The following is a 26,916-nucleotide window of genomic DNA, read 5'->3' as shown; positions in this document are numbered from 1 at the left end:
CTGCTTCAGGTAGGAAAATGGACGTAATAAACTTTTATTCAGGAACAAGTTGGGTTACTCAACACAAACAAATTCCCTCTCCAGCATACTCCAAGCAATGAAGTTAGATGTGCCAAACAACCTCCCGAATCTGTATTACCCACTTGACATGTAGTTTTTTAAAAAAATACTGTTAGTGATTGGTAATGAAACTTTAATATGAGAAAAGTAACAAGACTTCACAGAAAATGTGCTGAGGATTTACTCTTTTAATTGAAGTTAGCGAAGAGAATTGGTTAACTTTACATTACAACCCAAGCCCCATTGTTAACAAGTTATAATTCCCACAATGCATCAAATATCCTGTAATCTCAGCACAGCCAGAGGATAATACTCAGGTAAGCACCCCCTCAAAGATGCGTGCAGCTGCTCTAGATAATGCTAGTTAGCAATATTGGAAAAAATAAACTGAAATTGATGAAAAATGTATTTAAACAACTGATAACTTGTAGGGAAGGGAGCGTTTGGGAATGAAAGGAGGGGCGGAGCAAGGTGAGGTAAGGAGATGGTTGAATGAAGGTGAATGGGAAACCAAGATAGCAGAAATGAGTCACAAACAGCTTCTCAAAGAAATCCAGTGAAAACAAACTAACAGTGATTTGGTCACTTTAATGTATACTCTGTGAGAACTCTGACAAATAAACCTCGAGTCAACAGCTCTCTTTAATGAGTGTCTTGGGAGCATCCCCTCTACAAAGACACACAGCAAAATTCATCATCGCCTCCAATGTTCCAGCACAGCCTTCAGCTCACTGACAAAAACCTCTATGCCAATGTCAGACACTTGGATGATCTACAGCAGGCTCCTCAAAGTACTGGGGAAGTAGCACCAGCAGTGCCTTCATGGGATCCTTCAAACCTGGTGGCAAGAAGTGCAGTGGAACAGCAACACCCTTGCCCAAAATCCTGAAAAACAGCACCGCTGGGTGGGACATGTCGTTCACGTGCCTGACACTAGATACCTGAAGCAACTGCTCCACTTAATACTTGGTTATGGCAGGAGACTTCCAGGAGGATTCTCAATAAGTATGTTTAAAGCAGATTCACCTGATGAAGGAGCAGCACTTCGAAACCTTGTGATACCAAATAAACCTGTTGGACTTTAATCTGGCGTTGAGAGACTTCTTACTGAAGCAGATTAACAGTTTTCTAAATGCCAAATACAAGGGATATGCAGATAGTGTGGAGAAAAGGCACTGAACTGAATGATCAGCCATGACCCTATTGAATGATGGAGCAGGCTCAATGAGCAGAATGGCATACCCCTGCTACTTTTTTCCAAGACGGGGAAATGCTTCAGGGTTGTGCAAAAAAGGATCCCTGAAAGAGGTCAAAGATATTCGCAGACCAATGAGATATCCTGACTTGTGAACAACCAACATGAAGGAAGTTCATTTGGGAAGGCACTGAAACACCGAGACACTTCATCAAGAATATGGAGAACAAAGTTGAGGTGTCAGATGGAACACAGAGCAGAGAAGTTTTGCAACTGCACAGAGAATAGTACAGAGTGGAGATGGCAAAGTACGAGTGATAACTTGGGAATTTAGTGCAGGTAGAATATCTATCGTACATTTTTTTTTTGAGTTATCATTTAATGCTGGCCTGCATCTTCTTACTTTCAACTAATTCCTGTGGCAAATTATAACAAACTCTTCACAACCCATTGCACAGAGATTTTTCTGGACCCCCTCCCCAGCGTTTAGTGGCACCGTCATAGAATCAGAGTTCAACAGAACAGAAAGAGGCCCTTTGGCCCATTGTGTCAGCGCCAGCTGTCAAGCACCTATCTATTCTAATCCTATTTTCCAGCATTTGATGCATAGCTTTGTATGCTATGACATTTCAAGTGCTCATCTAAATACTTGTTAAATGTTTCAGCGAGTTCCAGATTCCAACTAACCTCTGGGTGAAAATATTTTTCCTCAAATCCCCTCAATCTATGACAAAGATCAGCTAATTCACGAGAGGTAGAACTGAACCACAAATTTGCTAATCTACATGTTTCAAGCAGCATACATGTATCTACTGAGCAATCAAGAAAGTTCTATTCGGAGGGTTCCAACTTAGCCCGAGAGGGAAAACTATTCTTTCATGTCGACGTGTGCATTGAGACAGGATTCACAGGCACAGCTCTACCTTTTCCACATTACAAAAGATCCTGAAGACTGCATTAAGGGTTTTGAATTAAATCTTATTGCTTGGTTCATAATTTTAAATTAACCATGGGAATAATAGAATCCCTACAGTGCAGAAGGAGGCCATTCGGCCCATCAAGTCTGGACCGACCATCCCACCCAGGCCTTGTCCCTACATATTTACCCGCAAATCCCCCTGACATCAAGAGGCAATTTAGCATGGCCAATCCACCTAACCCACACATTTTGAGACTGTGGGAGGAAACAAGAGCAACTGGAGGAACCCACACAGACAAAGGGAAAATGTGCAAGCTCCACACAGCGCCAGGAATTGAACCTGGATCCCTGGCGCTGTGAGGCAGCGGTGCCACCGTGCTGCCCAAGTGCATGCAATAATCTTCCTGTTAGAAGGAACACAATGAGTAGAACTCAACAACAATACATGAGAGAAAGACCACTGACAGATGAATATTAATATTTATTGCAAGCAAACTGAGCTATACAATCTCCTTTGAAGGATCACAGGAGGTGGCAATTGAGCTCCCGACTTTACAAAGTCTGTCTTAAATTTGAATTACGACTTAGATTTACGGCACACTGATTGAAGCTCTGTGTAAAGCCTAGCGAAGAAACCACACAGTTAAAAATTACATGATGTGCTTCGCATTAATATTTAACTGCATCAGGAATCCCTGCAGGAATGAAAAGCTGTTCAACTAATCTGTATGTTTACATCAAAGAGCAATTGGAAGATTACATACCTGTGAGAAGAAACTGTTGTTCAAGAGACTACATTTATGACATTACAATTTTTTTGAAAAACTGTTTTGAAGGTCACATTTTGTAACCTTGGACTGAGTTTAAAGACAGTTCCCAAAAATGACTGAGAATCACCTTACTTTTTTTTTGTGGATTAAGGCTGGAACCCATTCAGCCGGAAAAAAGGGAGACATCCCCAGGCATGTACATTTAAAATTCAACGATTGTGCTAAAAGAGCAAACAGAAACTCACCGACTTAATGGCTTGTCCTCCAAACACAAAGACACTAACTGATAAGGCACAATAAGATGTGAACAACCTTGACCCTTTTGATCATTACAAGGGGTAAGGAGACTTCAGATAATCAATGGAATTACCACTTGTCTCACAAGTGGTTAAAAGTGCCACACCTGCAGAAGGAAGGAACCTTCTTTCCTCTCTGTAAACCCAATTCCATCTACTAAGATCATCTGTTAAAGCAACACCCGCCAATTTAATAGTGGAACCCATGGCAGTTGCGGAGATGACCCGACAGCATCTTCACTTCAGACAACGCAATATCTCAACTTCAAAACATATCAGGCCTGCAGCGAATATAGACTCAAATATGAATCAAGTTTAGTATAGTTTTATCTTCATTTGTAAGTAATCTTTGTGTGCATATATGTGTTAGCAAGAATTTTTTTTAAGTAACTTCCAGAGCAATAGTGTAAATTAAACTAACCTTTCCCTTTAAAGTAAAAAAGGCTTTGCTGTTAGGTTATTTGAAATTGAATTACTCATTCCAAGGGTAAGAGACACAAATACATTATTCACTAGTAACTTTCGGGAAACACCTTTAAAGTGTCCATGACGCAAAGAAAAGTAACATTTCTTGCAGAGTGAACAAAGCAAACTGCAAAGCACCAAACAACAAATTGGGGTCCCTCCAATCTCAGTGGAAAATTCACCAAAATCCTAATAAACCATCTTTCAAGTATTTGGATCCTTGAACTGTCTTCAGTTTTCAGGCAGTTAAGATGAGCAATTTTATTGCACCATGTCTGTCTGATATGAGCTGACATAAACAATTTATCCATCTGTAACAATTCTCCAAGTGAATATACTGAGATTATAATGTAGCTCAGTTACAGCATTCCTAATAATCTCAGCATGTTCAATGTGGATTGGACAGCTTTTGGTATTGTCTGAAAAATGTCAGCATCTCCAATGTCATAAGTATAAGCGTTTTAGGCGAGACAGAGGAGGGGCTAAAAAAGGTGGGGGGGGGAGCGATATTAGTTAAGGAGCATATTACCGCGGTGCAGAGGGTAGACAACTTAGAGGGGTCATGTACTGAGTCGCTGTGGGTGGAACTCAGAAACAGGAAGGGTGCAGTCACTATGCTGGGGGTGTACTACAGACCACCCAACAGCCCACGGGAAGTGGAGGAAAGGATATGTCAGGAGATTCTGGATAGGTGCAGAAAAAATAGGGTTGTTGTAGTGGGGGACTTTAATTTCCCTGGCACAGACTGGAAAGTGCTGAGAGCTGGGGGTCCGGACGGGGAGGAATTTGTAAAATGCGTACTGGAAGGTTCTTTGGAACAGTATGTAGATATCCCGACTAGAGAGGGGGCTATACTGGACCTAGTTCTGGGAAATGAGCCCGGTCAGGTCGTCAAAGTTTCGGTAGGGGAACATGTGGCAAATAGTGACCACAACTCTGTTAACTTTAGGATAGTAATGGACAAGGATGAGTGCTGTCCTACGGGCAGGGTGCTAAATTGGGGGAAGGCTGACTATAGCCGGATTAGGCAGGAATTGGTGGATGTTGATTGGGAGAGGATGTTCGAGGGCAAGTCCGCGTCTGGCATGTGGGAGTCTTTTAAGGAACTACTGATAAGGCTGCAGGATAGGCATGTGCCTGTAAAAAGGAAAGATAGGAAAGGTAGGATTCGAGAGCCGTGGATAACCAGGGAAATTGAGGATCTGATTAAAATGAAAAGGGAGGCGTACGTTAAGTCCAGGCAACTGAAAACAGATGGAGCTCTGGAGGAATAGAGAGAGTAGGAAAGAACTCAAACGGGGAGTTAGAAGGGCAAAAAGAGGTCACGAGATGTTCTTGGCAGGCAGGATTAAGGAGAATCCTAAGGCATTCTATTCATACGTTAGGAACAAAAGAGTTGCCAGGGAGAAAATCGGACCTCTCAGGGACAAAGGAGGGGAATTATGCTTAGAACCCAAGGGAATAGGGGAGATCCTAAATGAATACTTTGCATCGGTATTCACGAAGGAGAGGGACGTGTTAACCGGGAGTGTCTCGGAGGGAGGTGTTGACCCGTTAGAGAAAATCTCCATTACAAGAGAGGAAGTGTTAGGTTTTTTAGGGAACATTAAAACTGACAAAGCCCCAGGGCCTGATGGCATCTATCCTCGACTGCTCAGGGAGACGAGAGATGAAATTGCTGGGCCTCTGACGGAAATCTTTGTCGCTTCTTTGGACACGGGTGAGGTCCCTGAGGATTGGAGGATAGCGAATGTGGTCCCGTTGTTTAAGAAGGGTAGCAGGGATAACCCAGGAAATTATAGGCCGGTGAGCTTGACGTCCGTGGTAGGGAAGTTGTTGGAGAGGATTCTTAGAGACAGGAAGTATGTGCATTTAGAACGGAACAATCTCATTAGTGACAGACAGCATGGTTTTGTAAGAGGGAGGTCGTGCCTTACAAATTTGGTGGAGTTTTTTGAGGAAGTGACAAAAACGGTTGACGAAGGAAGGGCCGTGGATGTCGTCTATATGGATTTCAGTAAGGCATTTGACAAAGTCCCACATGGCAGGTTGGTTAAGAAGGTTAAGGCTCATGGGATACAAGGAGAAGTGGCTAAATGGGTGGAGAACTGGCTTGGCCATAGGAGACAGAGGGTAGTGGTCGAAGGGTCTTTTTCCGGCTGGAGGTCTGTGACCAGTGGTGTTCCGCAGGGCTCTGTACTGGGACCTCTGCTATTTGTGATATATATAAATGATTTGGAAGAAGGTGTAACTGGTGTAATCAGCAAGTTTGCGGATGACACGAAGATGGCTGGAATTGCGGATAGCAAAGAGCATTGTCGGGCAATACAGCAGGATATAGATAGGCTGGAAAATTGGGCGGAGAGGTGGCAGATGGAGTTTAATCCGGATAAATGCGAAGTGATGCATTTTGGAAGAAATAATGTAGGGAGGAGTTAAACAATAAATGGCAGAGTCATCAGGAGTATAGAAACACAGAGGGACCTAGGTGTGCAAGTCCACAAATCCTTGAAGGTGGCAACACAGGTGGAGAAGGTGGTGAAGAAGGCATATGGTATGCTTGCCTTTATAGGACGGGGTATAGAGTATAAAAGCTGGAGTCTGATGATGCAGCTGTATAGAACGCTGGTTAGGCCACATTTGGAGTACTGCGTCCAGTTCTGGTCGCCGCACTACCAGAAAGACGTGGAGGCGTTAGAGAGAGTGCAGAGAAGGTTTACCAGGATGTTGCCTGGTATGGAGGGTCTTAGCTATGAGGAGAGATTGGGTAGACTGGGGTTGTTCTCCTTGGAAAGACGGAGAATGAGGGGAGATCTAATAGAGGTGTATAAGATTATGAAGGGTATAGATAGGGTGAACAGTGGGAAGCTTTTTCCCAGGTCGAAGGTGACGATCACGAGGGGTCACGGGCTCAAGCTGAGAGGGGCGAAGTATAACTCAGATATCAGAGGGATGTTTTTTACACAGAGGGTGGTGGGGGCCTGGAATGCGCTGCCAAGTAGGGTGGTGGAGGCAGGCACGCTGACATCATTTAAGACTTACCTGGATACTCACATGAGCAGCCTGGGAATGGAGGGATACAAACGATTGGTCTAGTTGGACCAAGGAGCGGCACAGGCTTGGAGGGCCGAAGGGCCTGTTTCCTGTGCTGTACTGGTCTTTGTTCTTTGTTCTTTGTCATTGTTCAGAAAAATCCAACCAACATTTTATGACAGCAGCATTGCCACATTTAACAGACATGATATCGTGGATCTCCTGTGGCATGTGAAAAAAAATCAAGCCTCACCGCATTTTCCCACTGATTTTGTTATACCCTACCTCTGTCCTTCTTCCACCCCTCTACATAGCACTCAAAACGTTTCACTGTTGTGTCCACTAGGCCTTCCTCTGCTTCTTTCAATGGGTACTTGCTCCCTTTTTTAAATTCATTCATGGGATGTGGACATCGCTGGCGAGACCAGTATTTATTGCCCAACCCTAATTGCCAAAGTGATGGTGAGCTGCTGCCTTTAACTGCTGCAGTTCATGATGTAAGCACATCCACAAAGCTATTAGGAATGGAGTTGCAGGATTTTAACCCAGTGACAGTGAAGGAATGGTGATATATTTCCAAGTCAGGATGGTGTGTGGCTTGGAGAGAACGTTCAGGCGGTGCTCCCATGTGTTACTAACATACCCTTCTAAATGGTAGAGGTCATGGGTTTGGAAGGTGCTGTCCAAGCAGCCTTGGAGAGTCCCTGCAGTGCATCTTGAAGATGGTACACACTGCTGCTACTGTGTGTCAGTGGTGGAGGGAGTGAATGTTTATGGAATGGGTGCGAATCAAGCTTTGTCGTGGGTGCTGTCGAGCTTCTTGAGTATCGTCTTTATGGAGTCAGGAGGTGAGTTACTCACAGCAGGTTTCCTCGCCTCTGACCTGCTCTTGTAGCCACAGTATTTATATGGTTGGTGTAGTTCAGTTTCTGGTCAATGGAACCCCCACTGGGACTCAGTGATAGTAATGGCACTGAATGTCATGGGGCCATGGTTAGATTCCCTCTTTCTGGAGATAGTCATTGCCTTGCATTTGTGGAGCATGAATGTTACTTTCTACTTGTACAGGTCTTGCTGCATTTGGACAGATACTGCTTCAGTATCTAAGCCTCTAACACCTTTACATGACTCTTGCATGCTGCTTTGTCCGACGTATTGAATATCTACCCTCTTCGGATATAGTCAGCAAATGGAGGGAAGGGAAACGTGGAAAAGATAAAAATTTAGGAGAGCAATAACATCTGCAAAGGCTTAAGCAGCAAGTGAAAGGAAATGAAGCAGATGATTGGGATGGGGTTTGTGAAGCCCGAGGGAAAAATACAAACTGAGGAGTTTGGGTGCGATAAAGAGAACAGAAGACAGGGGAAAAAAGAGCCCAAACCCAAGGTACAAAAAGATCTGCAGATGCAATACCAGCGTGCGGAGAGAGATAACAGGAGCTGGCATTTGGAAAGGTGAGAAATGGATGAATTAAACTGGAGGTGGTCACAAAAGGGGACAGTTAGTGCATGCAGGTAATTTCCAAAAATACCAAAAAAGTCCAAGGTGTGCAGGTCAACGCCTAGGAGTGACAAAACAACCAAATTTCAGATCCTCAAAAATGCTAGAACTCAACAATGTAAACTTTATTGGATAAAGTTATCAGAAAAATTGTTAAAGCAATTTCATTGGTTTCCTCCATTTTTCTAATCAACCTTATTGGTTGATTAGAAAAACAGCAATTTGATTGGTTTGTGGCTCACCACTCAGTTTTTCCTATCGGTCTATATTTGGGAGAATCACCAGTTAAATTGACATCGGTTAAGTGTTGCATGTGGCGTCAAAATATGATGCACACACTCTCATGCACTACTTAGCTTAATCTATTTACTATATGATAAAATACAGTCAAGTCTCTGGAGCATAAAATGAGCTGATGAGGTGTTTAGAGCCTTAGATTTATAAAAACCACTGGTTTGGACTGATAACTGGAAACATGACAGCATCTGTAATTTTCAAAGTGAAGTACAGCAGGGCTGCCATAGTACGCGGGCATACTTCCAGGTGGCTACTGCTGCTTAGGTAACAGTCACTGCACTCCAAATGCAATTCATTGTTTGACTTGAAACATGTTTCCTCATCAGGTGCTAAGTATCATTTTATTTTTAACTGGGAAGCTGAAAACATAGTCTTAATTTAAGGGAATGTGAGCTAAGAGCTGGAGCCATTTTCTTCGCTTTTCTTGTAAGATGAGCAGTCGAGAGAGGAAACAGCGATAAGCAATGCAAAATGCATAGCACCATCAACAGGGTGATAGCTAATCAACTATCCACCCTCAGGTAGTATGAGGTCCATCCAAAACAGACAATAATTCTCTGTATTTGCGTGCATCTATATATTGTTACACTCAAACCTTTCTTCCTCCACAAAACAAATTCTCAAATCATCAAAGATTGGAAGTGGCAATTTGGTTTATAAACCTTGGACATCAATTTAATCAGTTCACGCATCTATCTACATTTTAACCTCAAATAACATTCAAATCATATTTGACTGTTTTAGCTTCAGGATTATTCACTGGCTAATCACTTCGCGGATGAAGTTTTCCAATACCTATATAATCAAATGTCAGCATCTAGCTCATTTTCATGTATCACAGACCCAAATTATAATGACAGACTGACACCTTCAGAGGGATTTCTCACTAAAAATCTTACACCTCAAGGTATTCCATTTCTAAAACATATTTCAGTAAGGTAAAACTGTTCTTAATTTACTAAGCATTGAAAATCTAAATAAATCAAAGCTCTTAAAAAAAAAAAGGATTGAGCAGCCAACAGAAAATTAAGATTGAAAAACCTCATTGTTATTCCAAAGCCACGGCACAATAAAACCAAACTGCACAATTTCTTCATTTTTATCCACTTTCTTCATTTTGTCAGAAATGTGCATATAAATTACATTTCTAGGGGGGGAAAAAAAAGAACTGCATTGGTCTCCTCTCCTGTCCGAAGCCTGGGGTTCAAATTGGAAAATTTATCTGGACTGGCACTTGGATTGCCATCAAGTTGACAAATTAAGTGAGGCAAGATGAATTATTTGACTGCTTTTGTGAAGAGAATTCACTTGGGTATTACAGTAGGACAGCCAGACAGAAAAAGCCAAGAGCTTCTGTTAAAAAAGTGTGTGAAAGGTATATGTGGGAAGTGCAGTTCGAGGCCAGACACTGGAACACAGCCAGAAAATATGCTGTTTATGCTTAATGATGATTCGCATCAAGTGTTTTTTTTGCTGAGGGGGCTTATGCTGGCATCAGGGGTCATAAAATACTTTGATGCTCACCCTGAATACCACAGCTGTGTTAAGGCCTAGACATTTAGTCACAAAAGAATGACCACCTAGCATTATAACTTCACGGGATCATATATCCTAAAAGAAAGCCATTCAGGCAATCACGCCTGTAACATTCTTTGATAATGCCATCCAATTAGACCCACTGTCCTGCAATTTATTTACCTTCAAACATTTAACCAATTTTCTTCACCAATGTGCTATTGAATCTGCTTCCACAACCCTTCCAGGCAGATTATGATTCAATGGAAAAACAATATTCCCTCATGATGCTTCTGATCCTTTTACTCATCACCTTTAATTTAATAAAGAAATGCATAATTTTCACCATAGTTTTTCCTCAATATACTACTTAGATTAAACTATTCTCCAAGTTACTCTTCATCAGCTTAAATAATCTTTAAGCTATTCAATCTTCCAGTTATGAGGAGGATTCGGACTTGGTAATGGTTTGTGGCACAGAATTCTAGGATTATTTTGTGCGTAAAGACTTTGGGCGGACTTCTTCCAAGCCCCTTCCGGTGTGTTTGACGGTAGGCATGATGGGAGAATATGACGGGAGGGCCAGAAATCATGCCAGTTTCATACTGGCATGAATTTACACAAGATCATTCCTTGGTGCCTGCTGTTGTGGGTTGGAAATCCTGCCACAGGACTGCGATGCTGGTGGAAGAAGAAACCAGCGTGAAACACATTTGTGCAACATGGCATTCAGATGTTGGAAATCATTTGAGCAGTGCCTGGGAATGCCTCCAGAGTTCACGTAGGAGACCGCCTGCAACCCTGGAACACCACAGCAGTGCGTTGGGCAGCATCTGCAGGTGGAGCTTCCAGATCGGGTGTCATGGATGGTCTATCTTCCAGCCTCAGAATGCTCCTGGAGATCCATTTTCTGGTCTCAGGATGCTCCCCAAGATCTATCTGCATTTTCAGGTGGTTCACCTTTATTCAATTGTGGATTAGTGATTTGGATGCCTTTTCACTGTGGCGCCTGGAAACAATGGCAAATGACATGCCACCCAGGCCCACCCCACCACTGGATACAGCGAGAAACACCCAGGTGCATGACTAGAGGTCAGGGCTAGAAGATTTTGCCTGATTTTATGCCACTGCAGCAGCATGTAACACTCGACATTCCTGCACCTGCCATAGGACTTGGTCTCAAAATGGGAGAATTCCACCCTTTGTCTTCTCATTTAACTATTTTAAATTAATTGTCCCACCACCTTGCTAACCAGAAAACAATAATAACGTAACAGCTCATCATAAGTGTTCTATGAAGTCACCTTAACCTTCTTGGTTCCAGTGTAGTCTTGACTTCTCATCTCACCCAATGACTGTAACTCCTTCCCTGTAATATTCTTGCAAATTGATGTTGTCTCTTGTTCATTGTCTTATATTGTTATAGCCAGAGGAGAGACATAGACTGAAACCCCCAATTCATTTTCCCTCACCCCTGTAATCAGCGTAGTTTAATTTTGCTACAGCTGATGTGCATTCCCAAACCCATGTTTGTATGTGGTCAGTTTAAAAGTCACCAGCAGCAGATTTTCTTGGATTTAAACAAGAATTATTACTGATTCATACACTCACCCCAGAAAGCTCTATCCCTACATCAATCACAACACACACACCCAAGAAAGATGCAATTAAAGACAGTGGAGCATTCCTACAAATACCAAACAGTTAGCAGTTAACATGTCCTTGAGAGTTTAATTTAGTGGAGGAGGAAGCTTTGACTCTGGAAAGATGACTGGGGTCAAACCTGGATTAATTGTAGGGTTTCTTCGAAGTAAAAGCAGGTGCTGACAATGGCTGTTTTAATTGGAGGTCCAATTTCTTACAGAAAAACTAAAATTGTTTGAGACAGGTTGGAGAATTTATGCTTTCCAGATCTTGATAAGGCAAGATGACAACAGCCTCTCTCTGCAGCTGTACTGATATTGCTAGTGCTCTGCAGTCTGCCTGGTCAGTATTTTGATAAAAGGATTTCAAAAGCAGAAGGCAGTTTTGATCACATGATGTACAGCCATTGATACACAATGGAAGATAAATGATGGTATTTCATAGAACCATAGAATAGAAAATTACAGCTCAGAAACAGGCCTTTTGGCCCTTCTTGTCTGTGCCGAACCATTTTTTGCCAAGTCCCACTGACCTGCACTTGGACCATATCCCTCCACACCCCTCTCATCCATGAACCCGCCCAAGTTTTTCTTAAATGTTAAAAGTGACCCTTCATGGTGAAGGAGTTTCAGTCAAATGGTGAAAAGCCATTGATATACAATAGATGGTGTTCTTTAGAACTTTATTGTGGATATTCAGTCTCAATAGCCCTTCTTTGTTGCATGGCAGACCAAGAGTCTGGGAGTTCATTGTCTGTGTCTTGCAGCAAGCCCTGACATGGCTGGATTTGAAATCCAATTTTGTAAATTGAGTGTGTGTCTTTATATGCCCTGTTTGTGAACAGAACTCCCACTCACCTGATGAAGGGACAGCGCTCCGAAAGCTAGTGGCTTGTGCTACCAAATAAACCTGTTGGACTTTAACCTGGTGTTGAGAGACTTCTTACTGTGTTTACCCCAGTCCAACGCCGGCATCTCCACAGCATGGATGTGAAATTCCAGAGTGTGCTGTTTAAGCATGTCCCATTCAAGCGAGACCCCTGCCATCATAACCCAATTCTGTACTTACCTGAAAGCTATTGAAGTTGCAAATGTCAGGTGACTCCTCAGCAGTCATCTTACAGTTCATCAGCGTCCACTTTACAGTTTTCTGTTAAATTGTAATAAAATCATATGCCTGCACTGTCGTGACAATATCCTTCTATCATGGAGTAAGCAAAGATGCACATAATACTCGAGCTTCAGCCCACAATCTTGGAAGATCTTGTACTGCTTTGCTTTGCTTTATCCTACACCTAGAAGAGAAAAATCCAGCTGCCTTTAAAAAAAAGCAGCCTAATCTACGTGCTGTCAATTTTTAATGACTTGTGGTACATTTGTTTTTTCTGACTTACTTCAAAAATGAATTATTTTGTATTTTCCTACATTGAACTGCATCTGCCACCTACTTTTGCATTTTTATAACCTATGTCCTCTTGTAGTCTTTCATATGCCTCATTATGAAGTGCCGTATCTGTCGTTTTGGTGTTATCAGCAAATTTCAATATTGCTTCCTCAGTTCTCAAACCATTTATGTGCATCATACAAAAGTGACTCCTTTGCAGTCTAAGAAATTCTTATTTTACTGCTTTCTACCATTCAACCACCCCTCTATGTGACCACGTTCATCTTCTCTTCATGTGCCATACATTATCTTTGCTATTAAATTTTTCTGTGGTATGTCATCAATTTGTTTTTGGAAATACCTATTAATCCATATTCACAGTCCTTTATCTTGGCAGACTTTGTTTCTTCGCTTGTTTAGAAATGTTATCAATAGCTCCATTTTAGATTTCAGGTTAGACCAGCAAGATCACAGTTTATTTTTTCACTAATTTAAAGACATGGCCTCTAGTCCAACTGGCCTAATTTGCCTTGCAGTAATATCCTGCTACCTTATCCTTCAATACTTTTTGTAAAGTTCAGTGAAATCTAGCTTTATGTATCTCTCTATAAAGCTTAAGCTTCTGCTTCCTAGTAAATCCCTTGAACTTGGAATCATTCATGTTACTCATCTTTGCCTCTCAAAACTTGTGGTTGTTGTCTGCATTGTGAAGTTTGACCAGACTTTACTGCTTTAATCACAATTTCCTTTAATTATTTTGGACATGTGAATTAACATTCTATTAGCTTTACTGCTTGTTACTCTGCATGAGTTGAACAGAGCACATACAACTCTCAGGTCCCTCTCAACGGGCAGCATGGTGGCTAGCCCTGCTGCCTCACAACACCAGGGACCCGGGTTCAATTCCGGCCTTGGGTCACTGTTTGTGTGGTTTGCACATTCTCCCTGTGTTTGCGTGGGTTTCCTTCGGGTGCTCCAGTTTCCTCCCAACAGTCCAAAGATGTGCGGATTAGGTTGATTGGCCATGATAAATTGACCCTAGTGTCAGGGGGATTAGCAGGGTAAGTATGTGGGATTACGGGAATAGGACCTGGGTGGGACTGTGGTCGGTGCAGACTCAATAGGCTGAATGGCCTCCTTCTGCAATGTAGGGATTCTATGATTCGAACTTCATCTGCAGCTATTTCTACACCATTTCTACACCCGTGGTTTGTTCCCAAGCTATTTTTCTTTCCTATGCGCAATACTGAACACTTACATTCGTTAAAAGATATTTTTCATTGTTCTGTCCACATTGCACAATATTGTGCAACTCATTCAATAATTTCTAATTTCATGGTCATTCATTTCATAGCAGTTTAACTTTGATATCAATACGTACAGAATTGTGTCAACAATGTTAGACGGCGGCAAGTTGAGCAGCAAATATGCACACAATTACTAACATTGGTTGACGTCATGTGATGATGTAATTGATCGGAAAAACCCCACGCAGGCGCAATGGGAGACATCTGCACATATGTAGATGAGACTTCTAATAGGGCATTGGGAATTAGTGTGTTTGGAAAAGCTTCAGAAAATTCTCCCCACAATCTTTACCTAGTGGCTAGTGTTTGCAACAGTCACGTGACATAGGACTGAATAGGAAGAGTTGGCATTGTGCTTTATAATTGGCAACATAAAAATATTACCACAGGATTGTGATAACAGGAATTAACAAAGAATAAAACTACATTCAGGATTACTGACATAAAATACTTAATTCATTAATCTGACAGTCCCCTCTTGCTATTTTAGTGTTCACCCTTTTAAAAACAAATCAGGTTAACAGTTCAAGCATGATAGCAGATAGGAATTTCAAATAAATGCAAAATACAATAGAATTTCAAAGCCTAATTTCAAGAGTATTGAAGTGCTTCAGTGATGTGATCTTTATTCACCTCCTCTTTCCCCCATCTTAAAAGGACCTGATATATCTAGTTTAATTGGTTTCCAAAATAAGCAATCTTCACAATGAGTAGCAAGTTACAGTTGCCCCTTGAAACCTACCTTTTACACCAAGCTTTTGGTCATCTACCCTAATATCTCCTTAAGTGGCTTGGGGTCAAATTTTGTTTGATAAAACTCCCGAGACATTTTCCTACATTAAAGACACTATATAAATGCAAGTTGTAGTTGTTAAGGGGAAAAATGTAAACAACCCTTGGAAAACAACCGAGGAATCTAACAAATGTAACACAATAGAAGTGACAAGGTAGAGCCAAAAGTGTATAACCTCATGCTATATCAAAGGGCCATCCATTAACTAAACAGCTTGGAACAAGAATTTTGTAAAACATTACATTCAATAGGTTTCCCCCATGATCAAAAAAAACATTACATCCACTGTTGACTTATTTAACTGCATCAAAAATATTCTTTTTCTCCTTGAATGAACATTCAGCCAATGAGAATTACCATTGATTGTACAGTGTGCAAGTGAGCCTCACAGCATTAAAAATTCAGACCTGAACAAATAAGCTCATTGTCTGAGCTCTAGCTGCAAAATCTTATTCGCTATTGTATATTTTATACTAGTTGCTAAATATAAATCAACAGTACTCTGCTTCCAAATAATAAATCGAATGAGGCAAAGAATTAATATCAAGACAAAATGCTAGAAAAAAATCTATTTACTTGAATACACCCTGCATTTGAATACTTCCACCCCTTTGAAGAATGTGATTGCCTATAGCAATTTCATTTAAAATCACTTTCACTGCTGTAATTTGTGATCTAACTTTGTAATTAAAAGAAAAACATGGTTCATTGTAATAATAGCTCCCGTCAAACAGAAGGCCAGAACTAATTTATATAGCTCTGAGCTGCCAATTCAGAGGTGTTAAACATATGGGAGGTCAGGTTAAACTACGCATGAATAGTCAATTTAAAAAGTCTTGGAATGTAATGTTGATGCATTACGCAGTTAGTTTAAAAATAAAAAAAAATTAAAGGTTTGAAATGACAAGATCTCACTTTTGAATATCAACCTTTTGTGATTCCGTTTCTTCCCCTCCTCCCTGATGAGATCTCTAATAAACACAATTCTGTCTCGTCTCCCCTGCATTTAAATAAAACTCTCAAAAACAGTTGCAAAATAATACAATAAATTTCAGCACTAACTAAAATGCGGCTGGCAGATACTGCACAACCCTCTCTTTGTGGCAACTTGAGGCAGATTCCATTCCTGACATGTTGTGCCAAGCTACAAGTTCACCTTCTGAATATGGGGTGTATGTCCAATCCACAATCCAGACTCCTGACACTTGCAGTAGCATTTGAAGGGGTTCACCGATTTAATTCTTCAACAGTTGGTTAGCACCGCTGCCTCACAAAACTAGGGACCCGGGTTCGATTCCCAGCTTGGGTCACTGTGTGTGGAGTTTGCACATTCTCCCCGTGTCTGCTTGTGTTTCCTCTGAGTGCTCCGGTTTCCCCTCTCAGTCCGAAAGACATGCTGGTTCGGCGCATTGGCCATACTAAATTCTCCCTCAGTGTACCCAAGCAGACACCATAGTGTGGCAACTAGGTGATTGCCACAGTAACTTCATTGAAGTGTTAATGCAAGCCTACTTGTGACAATAATAAATAAACTTTTAAAACTAGATGGTGACAGATCTACAAGGCATATTATTCTGGAGTGGCGGTAGTAACAAGTGGTCTGGCTGGTGGGGTCCTAATGTCAAAAATGGGTTTGGACAGGGCTTTTATTTTATTTTAACATGGTCATGCAAAAGCACAATTCAAGTTATCCATTTACTGTCGGTTTACCATCAAGTAAAGTTTAATGACTGAATATCTAACATGTCGAAGGGGAAAATAACGTTTTAAGACACAATAGAAACCCAAACAAAATCTCCAAACAAATCACTGCAATTAATTTTGAAAGGAGAGGAAAACTTGCAATGTCTGACAGTAAATCTATGCTTGCATGGGAGACCAACAACAAACGGAATGTAAAAAACTAAAAAATGTAAAAATGAAATGTGCACACAGCATGCCAAAGGAGTAAAGGATCAAAAATGCAGAAGAGGGCATGCAAATCACAATCAATAAAATCTATACAGTTCCTTTAACATAGCAAAAAGCCCAAAGGCGCGACACAGGAACTTTACTAAACAACATGTGACACCAAATCACATAGGAAATATTAGGACAGATGGCCAAATGCTTGGGCAAAGAGGGTAAGGCTTTCAGGAGCATCCTAAAAGGAGCAGAGAGAGGTGGAGGTGTTTATGGAGGGCTTTGGCAGCTACCAATGGTAAAACAATTAAAACCAGGGATGCTCAAGAGGCCAGAATTGGAGGAGCACAGATGTCTCAGAGTTGTGGGGCTGAAGTATATTACAGAGATGATAGTGGGTGGGTGAAGGTGGCAGGCCATAGAAGGATTTGAAAGCAAGGATGAGAATTTTGAGATGTGTTGCTGAATTCAGAGGCAGCGTAGGACAAAGGGCACATGGATGTGGGTGAACTGAATTTGGTCTGATTTAAGACACAGGTTTGAGAGGTCTGGATGTCCTCATATTGTGGAGATGCCGGCGTTGGACTGGGGTAAACACAGTAAGAGTTTTAACAACACCAGGTTAAAGTCCAACAGGTTTATTTCGTAGCAAATGCTACCACATTTGGTCCTCATACTGTGTCCTCATATTTACAGAGGATAGGTGACTTGCCAGGAGTACATCAAAATAATCAAGCTTGCAGGTAACAATGGCATCTAGGAAGGTTTCAGTGACAGAAGGGCCAAGGTGGGGTGAGGGGATTCAAGCAATTATACAGAGATGGAAATAGGCTGTCTTAGTGATGGTATGAGTATAGGGTCAGAAGCTCATCTCAAATATATCACCAAGATTACAAGGACATTCTCAGAGAGCTGTCAGGGAAAGAGATTAAACCAATGACTTAGGAACAGAGTTGAGTGGCAGGGACCAAAGTCACTGACTTCTGTGTTCCCAATATTTAATTAGGAGAACATTTATGTTTAACCATTACTAGGAAGTATGAAATGAAAGGAGGCACAATCACCAAAAATCAGGATCTAGAAGAAGAGATAGAAAAGTAGAAAGGGATAGACAAAATGTGGACCTGGAAGTGATGAGTTGAGGTTCAGAGCAACAGCAGTCAAAAACATACACATGAATGGACAGGGAAAACGTGAGTGTCATAGCCTTAGTTACGTAGCAATTGCTCAGATACAAGAAACCTGGTATTAAATTTTGAAGAGACACCAACAGGGTGAAGCCAGAGGTCCTGTGGTGGGATACAGTTAATGTTAGCATAGAGTCAACATGGAGCAGTGATGAACTATGTCCAACTTTGCAGAAGGAATTCCTTAGGGGGCTAATAACCAAGGTGCTTTCTTGAACCAGCTTAACAGTGCTGTGGTATTTTGTACATTTTTTAAAACAAGTACTACAGGGGACAGATAGGACTTGAACACAATTGATCTTCCGATTTCTAAGCATGAGTTATGCCTTGGACCACTGCTAACACCAGAGTTTGACCTTCTTGGCTGATTGTACAATCACAAGTGGGAGAGCACATACAAAATAAGCCGGAGTCATGGAAAATTCTGGGGAAATTGGGAGATAAATCAAACTCAAAAGAACCTTTTTCCCCAAAAGGTCTGGGACTGAGTTACAGATTTTTAATGTGCAAATGAGTCAAAGGTTATTTTTGGGGGTGGGGGCTGCAGACAAGAGAGTGCAGTTAAGGCTGCAATCAGATCAGCTATGATTTTACTAAATGACTTCAAGGAGCCAAATGGCTTACTCATGCTCCAATTTCTTATCTGCCGGAATGCATTGATTGCATTAAAGTTAGATGAAGCGATTGCTTTCAAGAAGGTAGTGATGAGTTACTTTCTTGAACCACTGCAGTCCAAGTGGTGTAGGCAATGCTGTTAGGGAGGGAGTTCCAGGATTTTTGGCACAGTGACATCGATGGAATGGCAACAGAATTCCAAGATAAGATGGTGTGCGATTTGGAGGGAAACTCGATGATGATGTTCCTATGCGTCTGCTGCCCTCATCCTTCTCGGTTGTCGAGGTCGCAAGTTTGGAAGGTGTTGGCAAAGGAGTCTTGGTGAGTTGCTGCAGTGGATTTTGTAGATTATGCATACTGCTACTACTGTGTCAGTGGTGGTGGGGGTGAATGTTGAAGGCGGTGGATAGGATGCCAACCAAGTTGATTGCTTTGTCCTGGATGGTGTCGAGCTTCGAGTGTTGTTGGGGCTGCACTCATCCAGATAAGTGGAGAGTATTCCATTACACTCCTGACTTGTACCTTGTAGATGTTGGACAGGCTTTGGAAATCAGATGGTGAGTTACCCTCCATAGAATTCCCAATCTTTGACGTACTCTTGTGGCTAGAGTGCTTAAATGGCTGGTCCAATTCAGTGACTGGTCAATGATAACACCCCCCCCCCCCTAGGACATGTATACTTATAGAAGCTTTTGCAGTCTATTTTTTATGTTTCTTGCTAGTTTACTCTCATATACTGTTTTCCTTTTCTTTATCAAGTTGTTGATTTATTTGTCACATGTATTGGGATACAGTGAAAAGTATTGTTTCTTGCGTGCTATACAGACAAAACATAGCATTCATAGAGTATACAGGGGAGAAGGAAAGGAGAGGGTGCAGAATATAGCATTAGGGTGTAGAGAAAGATCAGCTTAATATATGGTAGGTCCATTCAAAAGTCTGATGGCAGCAGGGAAGAAGCTGTTCTTGAGTGAGTTGGTACATATTCTCAGACTTTTCTGTGTCTTTCTCAATGGAAGAAGGTGGAAGAATGTATGTTTGGGGTGCATGGGGTCCTTGATTATGCTGGCTGCTTTTCTGAGGCAGCAGGAAGTGTAAGCAGAGTCAATTGATGGGAGGCTGGTTTGCATAATGGACCAGGCTACATTCACTTGAGATCTTGGTCAGAGCGTTGGCCATACCAAGGAGTGATAAATCTGGAAAGGACGCTTTCTATGATGCATCTGTAAAAATTGATGAGAGTCGTAGCTAACATGCCGAATTGCCTTAGCCTCCAGAGAAAGTAGAGGCATTAGTAGTCTTTCTTAACTATATCAGCGTGGAGGAACCAGGACAGGTTGGTGGTCCTGTTTTGCCGAATTCTAAAAGATTCCCAATCTTCAGACACACTACTTTCTAACTCTCATCCTTCGATCTAATACATGTTGACTTCTCTTAGCCACAGCTGGATCACATATTGCACCACAAAGGAAAGTATTTTTGTTGTAAACCATGTATTAATTCTTTAAATGGCATTGCCTGCCGACTGTTACACCTTTCAATGTATGCCCCTCATACCTTTGTAGTTTCCTTTGTGATGGTCTTCAATAAACAGTGGCAACTACTTTCCACAAAGTCAAATCTATCCAGCCATACTTCTAGTGGGGAATAACTTGACAGCCATCAGGGGCAGGAACCCGAGTCAATGTGCTCTCTCTGAGAGAGCCAAGCTCTTTGTAGTGGCCTACCATTGCCCCAGCAGAGATCAACTCATTCAGTACAGACTATCCTACTAGGTGCTGTTAATTACTTAGATGAAATTCCAATGCTGCCTCCCTCATGGCTCTAAAATCCAATTCCATAACATTGCAATTTTTCATACTTGAAAAGTGAATTTGATATTAGGCAGTAGTAAAAATCATGACACTGTTTGCTTGTACTGTGGAGAAAACAATAATCTTCTGACTGTTCTTCCCAAAACTAAGTTTATTCATTATGGATGAGATGCTCCTTCGCAATTATGCCATACCTGTATTCCCTTCATATTTAATAATTGATACACCATATCAATATGTGCACACAAGAATCCTTGAAAATAGATCAGTTATTGAACTCACCATTTTTACTTTTTCTAAAGCAACGGGTTTCTCTTGATCTTTTCCCCTCTTCTTTTCATCTTTCCGTTTGTCTTTTTCTCTCTAAAGGATTTAACATTGTACTGTTATAGCCTATATCAAAACAAACAGCAAGATAACATATGGTGCCTATTTGTTGCCACCTGTGTAAAATAATATTTACAATTATAGCATAATGCAGATATGAATTTCCGATCCGCTGTTAGTTCCTCTTTTTGTGAATAAGTGATGTCTAAGCAACTTATTCCTCATTCATATCAATGGTTGAAGAGACAATTCTCATTGGAAAATAGTTTCACCAGACTATTCCGATTTATATTGAATGGAGTGTTAGCATGCAGCTATGAACTAGTAACTCTCGGCACTTGGGCGACATGGTGGCATAGTGGTTAGCACTGCTGCCTCAGTGCTAGGGACCTGGGTTTGGATCTCAGCTTGGGTCACTGTCTGCGTGGAGTCTGCACACTCTCTGTGTCTGCATGGGTTTCCTCCGGGCACTCTGGATTCCTCCCACAGTCGGAAAGACATGCTGGTTAGGTGCATTGGTCATGCCAAATTCTCCCTCAGTGTACCTGAACAGGCGCTGGCGTGTGATGACTAGGGAATTTTCACAGTAATTTCATTAGTGTTAATTTAAGCCTACTTGTGACACTAATAAAGTTTCGATATTGAATGGAGATCAAAACTTTCAAATGCATTTGCAGTACAGTAATTTTTGTTTATAGACTAATTCTTGGCTACCCCTCAATTGAATGATGGATTTCGAGCAACACTGGTGGCATACATCAGGAGACAATGAGAGGGCAGTGAGGGGGAGGCAGGGAGGGAGGGAGGCAGTGAGGGGGAGGCAGGGAGGGAAGCAGGCAGGCTTCCATGAATATGTAAATTCCAATTAGCATTTGAATCATTGGCATGGAGTTTCCACTAAGTTAAATTTTAAGTTTGAACTTTATTTAGCGTCACAAGTAGGCTTACATTAACACTGCAATGAAGTTACTGTGAAAATCCCATAGCCGCTACACTCAAGCGCCTGTTTGGATGTACGGAGGGAGAATTTAGCATGGCCAAGGCACCTAACCCGCATGTCTTTTGGCTTATGGGAGAAAACCAGAGCACCCGGAGGAAACCCACACAGACACGGGGAGAATGTGCGAACTCCACACAGACAGCCATCCAAGGCCAGAATTGAACCTGGGTCCTGTTGCTGTGAGGCAGCAGTGCTAACCACCGTGCTGCCCATTTGTGTTGGTTATGAAATTTTTCCAAATTTGCTGCAGAAGATTGAGGAATTTCAGACCCCAAACTAAATTTAACACAGATCTTCTGCAATCTTTTGTGCTATTTTTAAAAACATTGCAGTGCAAACCGGTGCCACACAAAAAACTGGCTACACCCCCAGATCAAATTAATAAAAGGATGTTTGCAACCATTTAAAGAGGCTCTTAAATTAAAAGACACAAAAAGGCACACCTTGGAAAAAAAATTTAAAATGTAAAATTTACTAAGAAACAAACGTACATGAATTTAACAAATAGTTCTATATAGTGTGTTTAAAACTTTTTGGATTTTTAAAATTGGGTTACTCTCCGATAGTGCACTACACACTAATTAAAAATGTTTGATATTCAGCTGCATTGGCAAAGCTGTACCAGGTTACCCTCAAGTATATCAACAAATATGTTTTAATGCAAGAAGCTAGAGGACAATTTCTACATTTGTGATTATGCACATGACTTTGGGCAGAAACTTGAACCGTAAAATCAATTTGCAAATCTAGTGCTATGTTGAGCGTAATTTGTATCCTGATTGCCAATTGAGGTAGAGTTTCTGCACTGGGTGCACTGCTTGCAAAATAAAAACATTGAGCTATGTTCAGAATTCAAAGCTTTTCTCCTGCGATCACTGCAGTGGGCAACAGAACCAGACAAATTAGAAACATCTCCAGCTGAATCACTTCTGCCCTCAGGTCGCTGAATTCAGTCAGGGCAGGAAGATAGATGCTGCTCCAAAGCTTGAAGGTTGGAAGGATTGTAATAAGATCCCCAGCTCTGAAGAGGTGTTCCCTTGGAATTGACTGTCTGGGGGCTGGGAGGGAGTTGGCAGAAAGAGCTGGACATTTGTCTGGTTATGGGTTTTAACAATAGTTGGCTGTATTCTGCAGGAGCTCATAAGAGGCCAAATTGAAAAGAATACGAGTCGGTGAACCAAGCTGTCCTCTTTTCTTGCTAATTTTGCAGCAATGAAGGTGACAATTTTGAACATTTCTGAAGGTCTCTTGACCGAATGATATGGCAGACAAATACAATAAAAGCTGGTCAACGATCATTTGGCAAAATAAAGGTCACTGAATATCAACAGTTTAAGCGAAAAGAAAAGTCAGGGCAACACATTTTACACAGTTAGAACAGGTTCTCTCCAGAAAGTTTAGGTCTTCTGCCGAAAATGTATTTGATTTCCTGTCATGGTTTACCAATTAAAAATTTATTCATAAAAGTAATCGGAAGATCATGCACTGCAGAGTGGAAAACATCACATTCAGTGTCCATCAATACTTGATAAGATAATACCTCTAGCTTGCTCTTCTCAGCAGCATTTGATAAAGAGGGAGATGATGGCAAGGGTGCAGCAGCATCAGAGGAGGTTATCTGCACAGAACAGGCGAAAGGAACAAGCAGAGGCATATGAAGAAATAATAGAAGCCGAAAACAAGCAACAGCATAAATTATAGAATATAAAAAGACCTACAAGTTAAAATGTCAACAACCAATATTAGTAGCCAAAGAAAGAGTGATCACCAACTTTTTCTGGAAGGCGTCAATTGAGAAATTGCATAATCTCAAGCCAGGAATATAAGTTTATGACTACAGCAATTTAAATTTCTTTAAAATGAAAATATTGTAAACCTGTCTACAGTCCAGAGGTCATTGTGCTAACATATCTCAAGCTGCCAATACCAGATCAAAATTTGTCTGCACACGCATGTAAGATGTACGATAATTTCAAATTAAGCTCCCTTACATATGCAATTTTCTTACTGCCATAATGACGAGTAACATCCACATACATAAAAGCCACTTTTTCCCTTGCAAAAAGGTTTTAAAATCATTCAAATTCTTTTATACTCTGGGAGAAGAAGCTCCTCACATTGAACAACACAATTCAAAATCAGCTAGGGAGCTTTAGGGCTACAAAACCATGAATTCCTTCCCTCGTGTTATCAGGGCTGCCAATAAGGAAAACAGTGAAAAACAAATAGCCATTATTGCACAGCCCACTGCACAGTGTCAACAAATCTATTATTTCGCCAATAATTTCAGCAACCCAATGCTCCACTTTAAACTGAGCTCTGTCAATGTGTTTTCTTTGGAACATTATTCCAGTTGCAGAGATCCGCTAACATGAATGGCGCAGCTTTGAGACATGATTTTTCACCAACTGCAAAACCAAGACAATACAGATTCAGTAACTTACGTGGCTGCCACAAGCCAGAACATACATTGCTAAAAGAAAAGTGTGCTTGCATTTATCGTGATTTTCATGACCACTGATGTCTCAAAAGCACTTCAGTCAATGGAATAGTTTAAATGCAGTCATTGCTGTGTTATTTTCTACACATTACAAGAGTAACTATACACAAACTACTTGAGTGGTTTAAAAAGTTTTGATACAACTCCCTCTAACACTATCTTGCTAACATTTTCCATTTTATTAAGCCAAATGAATACACAAACAATTTCCTACTAAATTGCCCAATTGTGTATTTTATTAAGGGGGCTTAAGTTTGATAGAAGTGTTGAAATAAAGGAACACCAAATTCTCTCAGGCCAACACAGTATGTCTATGCAGCTAGCAGGCAAAATATCAGTCTTCTGTCAATTCAATTCACTCCACATGACATGAAGAAATGGCTGAAGACACTGGATACTACAAGGCTATGGGTTTTGGTAAAATTCTGGCATCTGTACTGAAGATTTATGCTCCAGAATTTGCCGTAACCCTAGCCAAGTTGTCCAAGTACAACTACAACATTCATGGGATGTGGGCAACCCAGCAACGTGGAAAATTGCCCAAGTATGCAAAAAGCAGGACACATCCAATCTGGTCAATTATTGGCCCATCAGTCTACTCTTGATCATCAGTAAGTAATGGAAGAAGTCATCAACAATGCATTCAAGCAGCACTTACTCAGCAATAAACTGCTCACTGATGTTCAGTTCACATTCCATCAGGGCCACTCAGTTCTTTGCTGCCTTGATCCAAACATGGACAAAAGGGCTGAATGCCAGAGGTGAGATGAAAATGACTGCTCCTGACAAGGTAGCATTTAACCGAGTGTGGCATTAAGGAGCTCCAGCAAAAGTGGTGTCAGTGGCAATCAAGGGGAAAACACTCTACTGGTTTGAGTCAAAACTGGTGCAAAGATGATTGTGGTTGTTGTAGGTCAATCCTCTCAGCTCCAGGACATCACTGCATGAGTTCCCTAGAGTAGTGTCTCAGGCCCAGCCATCTTTAGCTGCTTCATCTTCCTTCCACCATAAGGTCAGAAGTGGGGATGTTCGCTGATGACAGTACAATGTTCAGCACCATTCGCAACTTCTCATACACTGAAGCAGTCCATATCCATATGCAACAAGACTGGACAATAGGTTTGGGCTGACAAGTGACAAGTAACATTCACACCACACAAGTGCCAGGCAATGACCATCACCAATAAGAATCTAACCATCACCCCTTGACATTCATTATCATCATTGAAGCTCCCACTATCAACATCCTAGGGGTTACCACTGTCCAGAAACTGGACCAGCCATACAAATACTAAGGTTGTAAGAGCAATCCTGCAGCAAGTAACTAACCTCCTGACTCCTCAAAGTCTGTCCGCAATCTACAAGACACGAGTCAGGGGTGTAATGGAATACTCTCCCTTTGCTTGGATGAGTGCAGCTCCAACAACACTCAGAAGCTCAACACCATCACCAGAACAAAGCAGCCTGCTTGATTGGCATCCCTTCCACAAACATTCACTCCCTCCACCACCGACGAACAATGTGTAGCATCTACGAGATGCACTGCAAGAATTCACCAAGGCTCCTACAACAGCACCTTCCAAACCCACGGCCACGACCATCTAAGGAGGACGAGGGCAGCAGATACCTGGGAACTTCAACTGCAAATTCCCTTCCAAACCACACACCATTCTGACTTGGAAATATACACCTGTTCCTTCACTGTCGTTGGGTTAAAATCCTGAAACTCCCTAACTACACTGCATGAACTACAGCAGTTCAACAGCTCACCACCACCTCTCAAGGGAAACTCGAGATGGACAATAAATGCTATCTTAGCTAGAGAGGCCCACATCCAATGAATAAAAAAATAGGTACAATCTAACTAGCCAATCAAGTGGTGGAGCTGTGGGTACTGGCCCCAGATTGTAAAAGGGCTAATTTTACAAAAATCACCAAAGATCTGGTCCAGGTTAGACCAGAAACCTAGATAGGCAGCCAAATGATGGAATTAAATTTAAACCAATTCAAAAACAATATGCCCAATGCTTATATATTATGGTATAACCATACAGAACCACAGTGGTTGACAAGAAATATACAGAAACAGATGCAGGAGAAGAAATTCAGCACAGGAAACAATTAAACTTTCAGAACTGGATTAAGCATCTGCTGCAATCGAGGCAGCTAAAAAAAAGCCAAAAAGTCTCTGGAAAAGATGATGGCATGAAATTGTGTTAGTAAAAACAATTGCCCTTTCAGCTATGTCAGGCCATTAAAGCCACTGATGTATTTGAAGAATAGATTCAAACAAATTCTCTATGGCAGAGCAGCATGGTGGCACAGTGGGTAGCACTGCTGCCTCACAGCGCCAGGGACCTGGGTTTGATTCTGGCCTAGGTGGCTGTGTGGAGT

At 41.4% G+C, this 26,916-nt stretch overlaps 1 protein-coding gene across 6 annotated transcripts in view; it reads right to left on the bottom strand.

Annotated features, from left to right (window-relative positions):
• Nucleotides 1-26,916, bottom strand: part of smap1 (small ArfGAP 1) — a 252,271-nt gene that overhangs the window by 143,404 nt on the left and 81,951 nt on the right. For 3 of the 6 annotated variants that reach the window (XR_013497795.1, XM_078213304.1, XM_078213306.1), the window contains exons 5-6: nucleotides 23,563-23,640; nucleotides 20,978-21,058 (exon numbers count right to left, since the gene is read on the bottom strand). Coding sequence is in view for 4 of the 6 variants with exons in the window: in XM_078213304.1 (XP_078069430.1) it covers nucleotides 20,978-21,058; nucleotides 23,563-23,640 (159 nt within the window). In the remaining 2 variants the exon portion in view is untranslated. The remainder of the gene's footprint in view (nucleotides 1-20,977; nucleotides 21,059-23,562; nucleotides 23,641-26,916) is intronic. The other 3 variants (XR_013497794.1, XM_078213305.1, XM_078213307.1) reach the window with 1 other exon arrangement.

This window comes from Mustelus asterias, chromosome 5 (assembly GCF_964213995.1).
Source record: "Mustelus asterias chromosome 5, sMusAst1.hap1.1, whole genome shotgun sequence".
Lineage (NCBI taxonomy): Eukaryota > Metazoa > Chordata > Chondrichthyes > Carcharhiniformes > Triakidae > Mustelus > Mustelus asterias.
The sequence above is the reverse complement of the archived record's forward strand: the minus strand, read 5'-3'. Positions and strand labels throughout refer to the sequence as shown.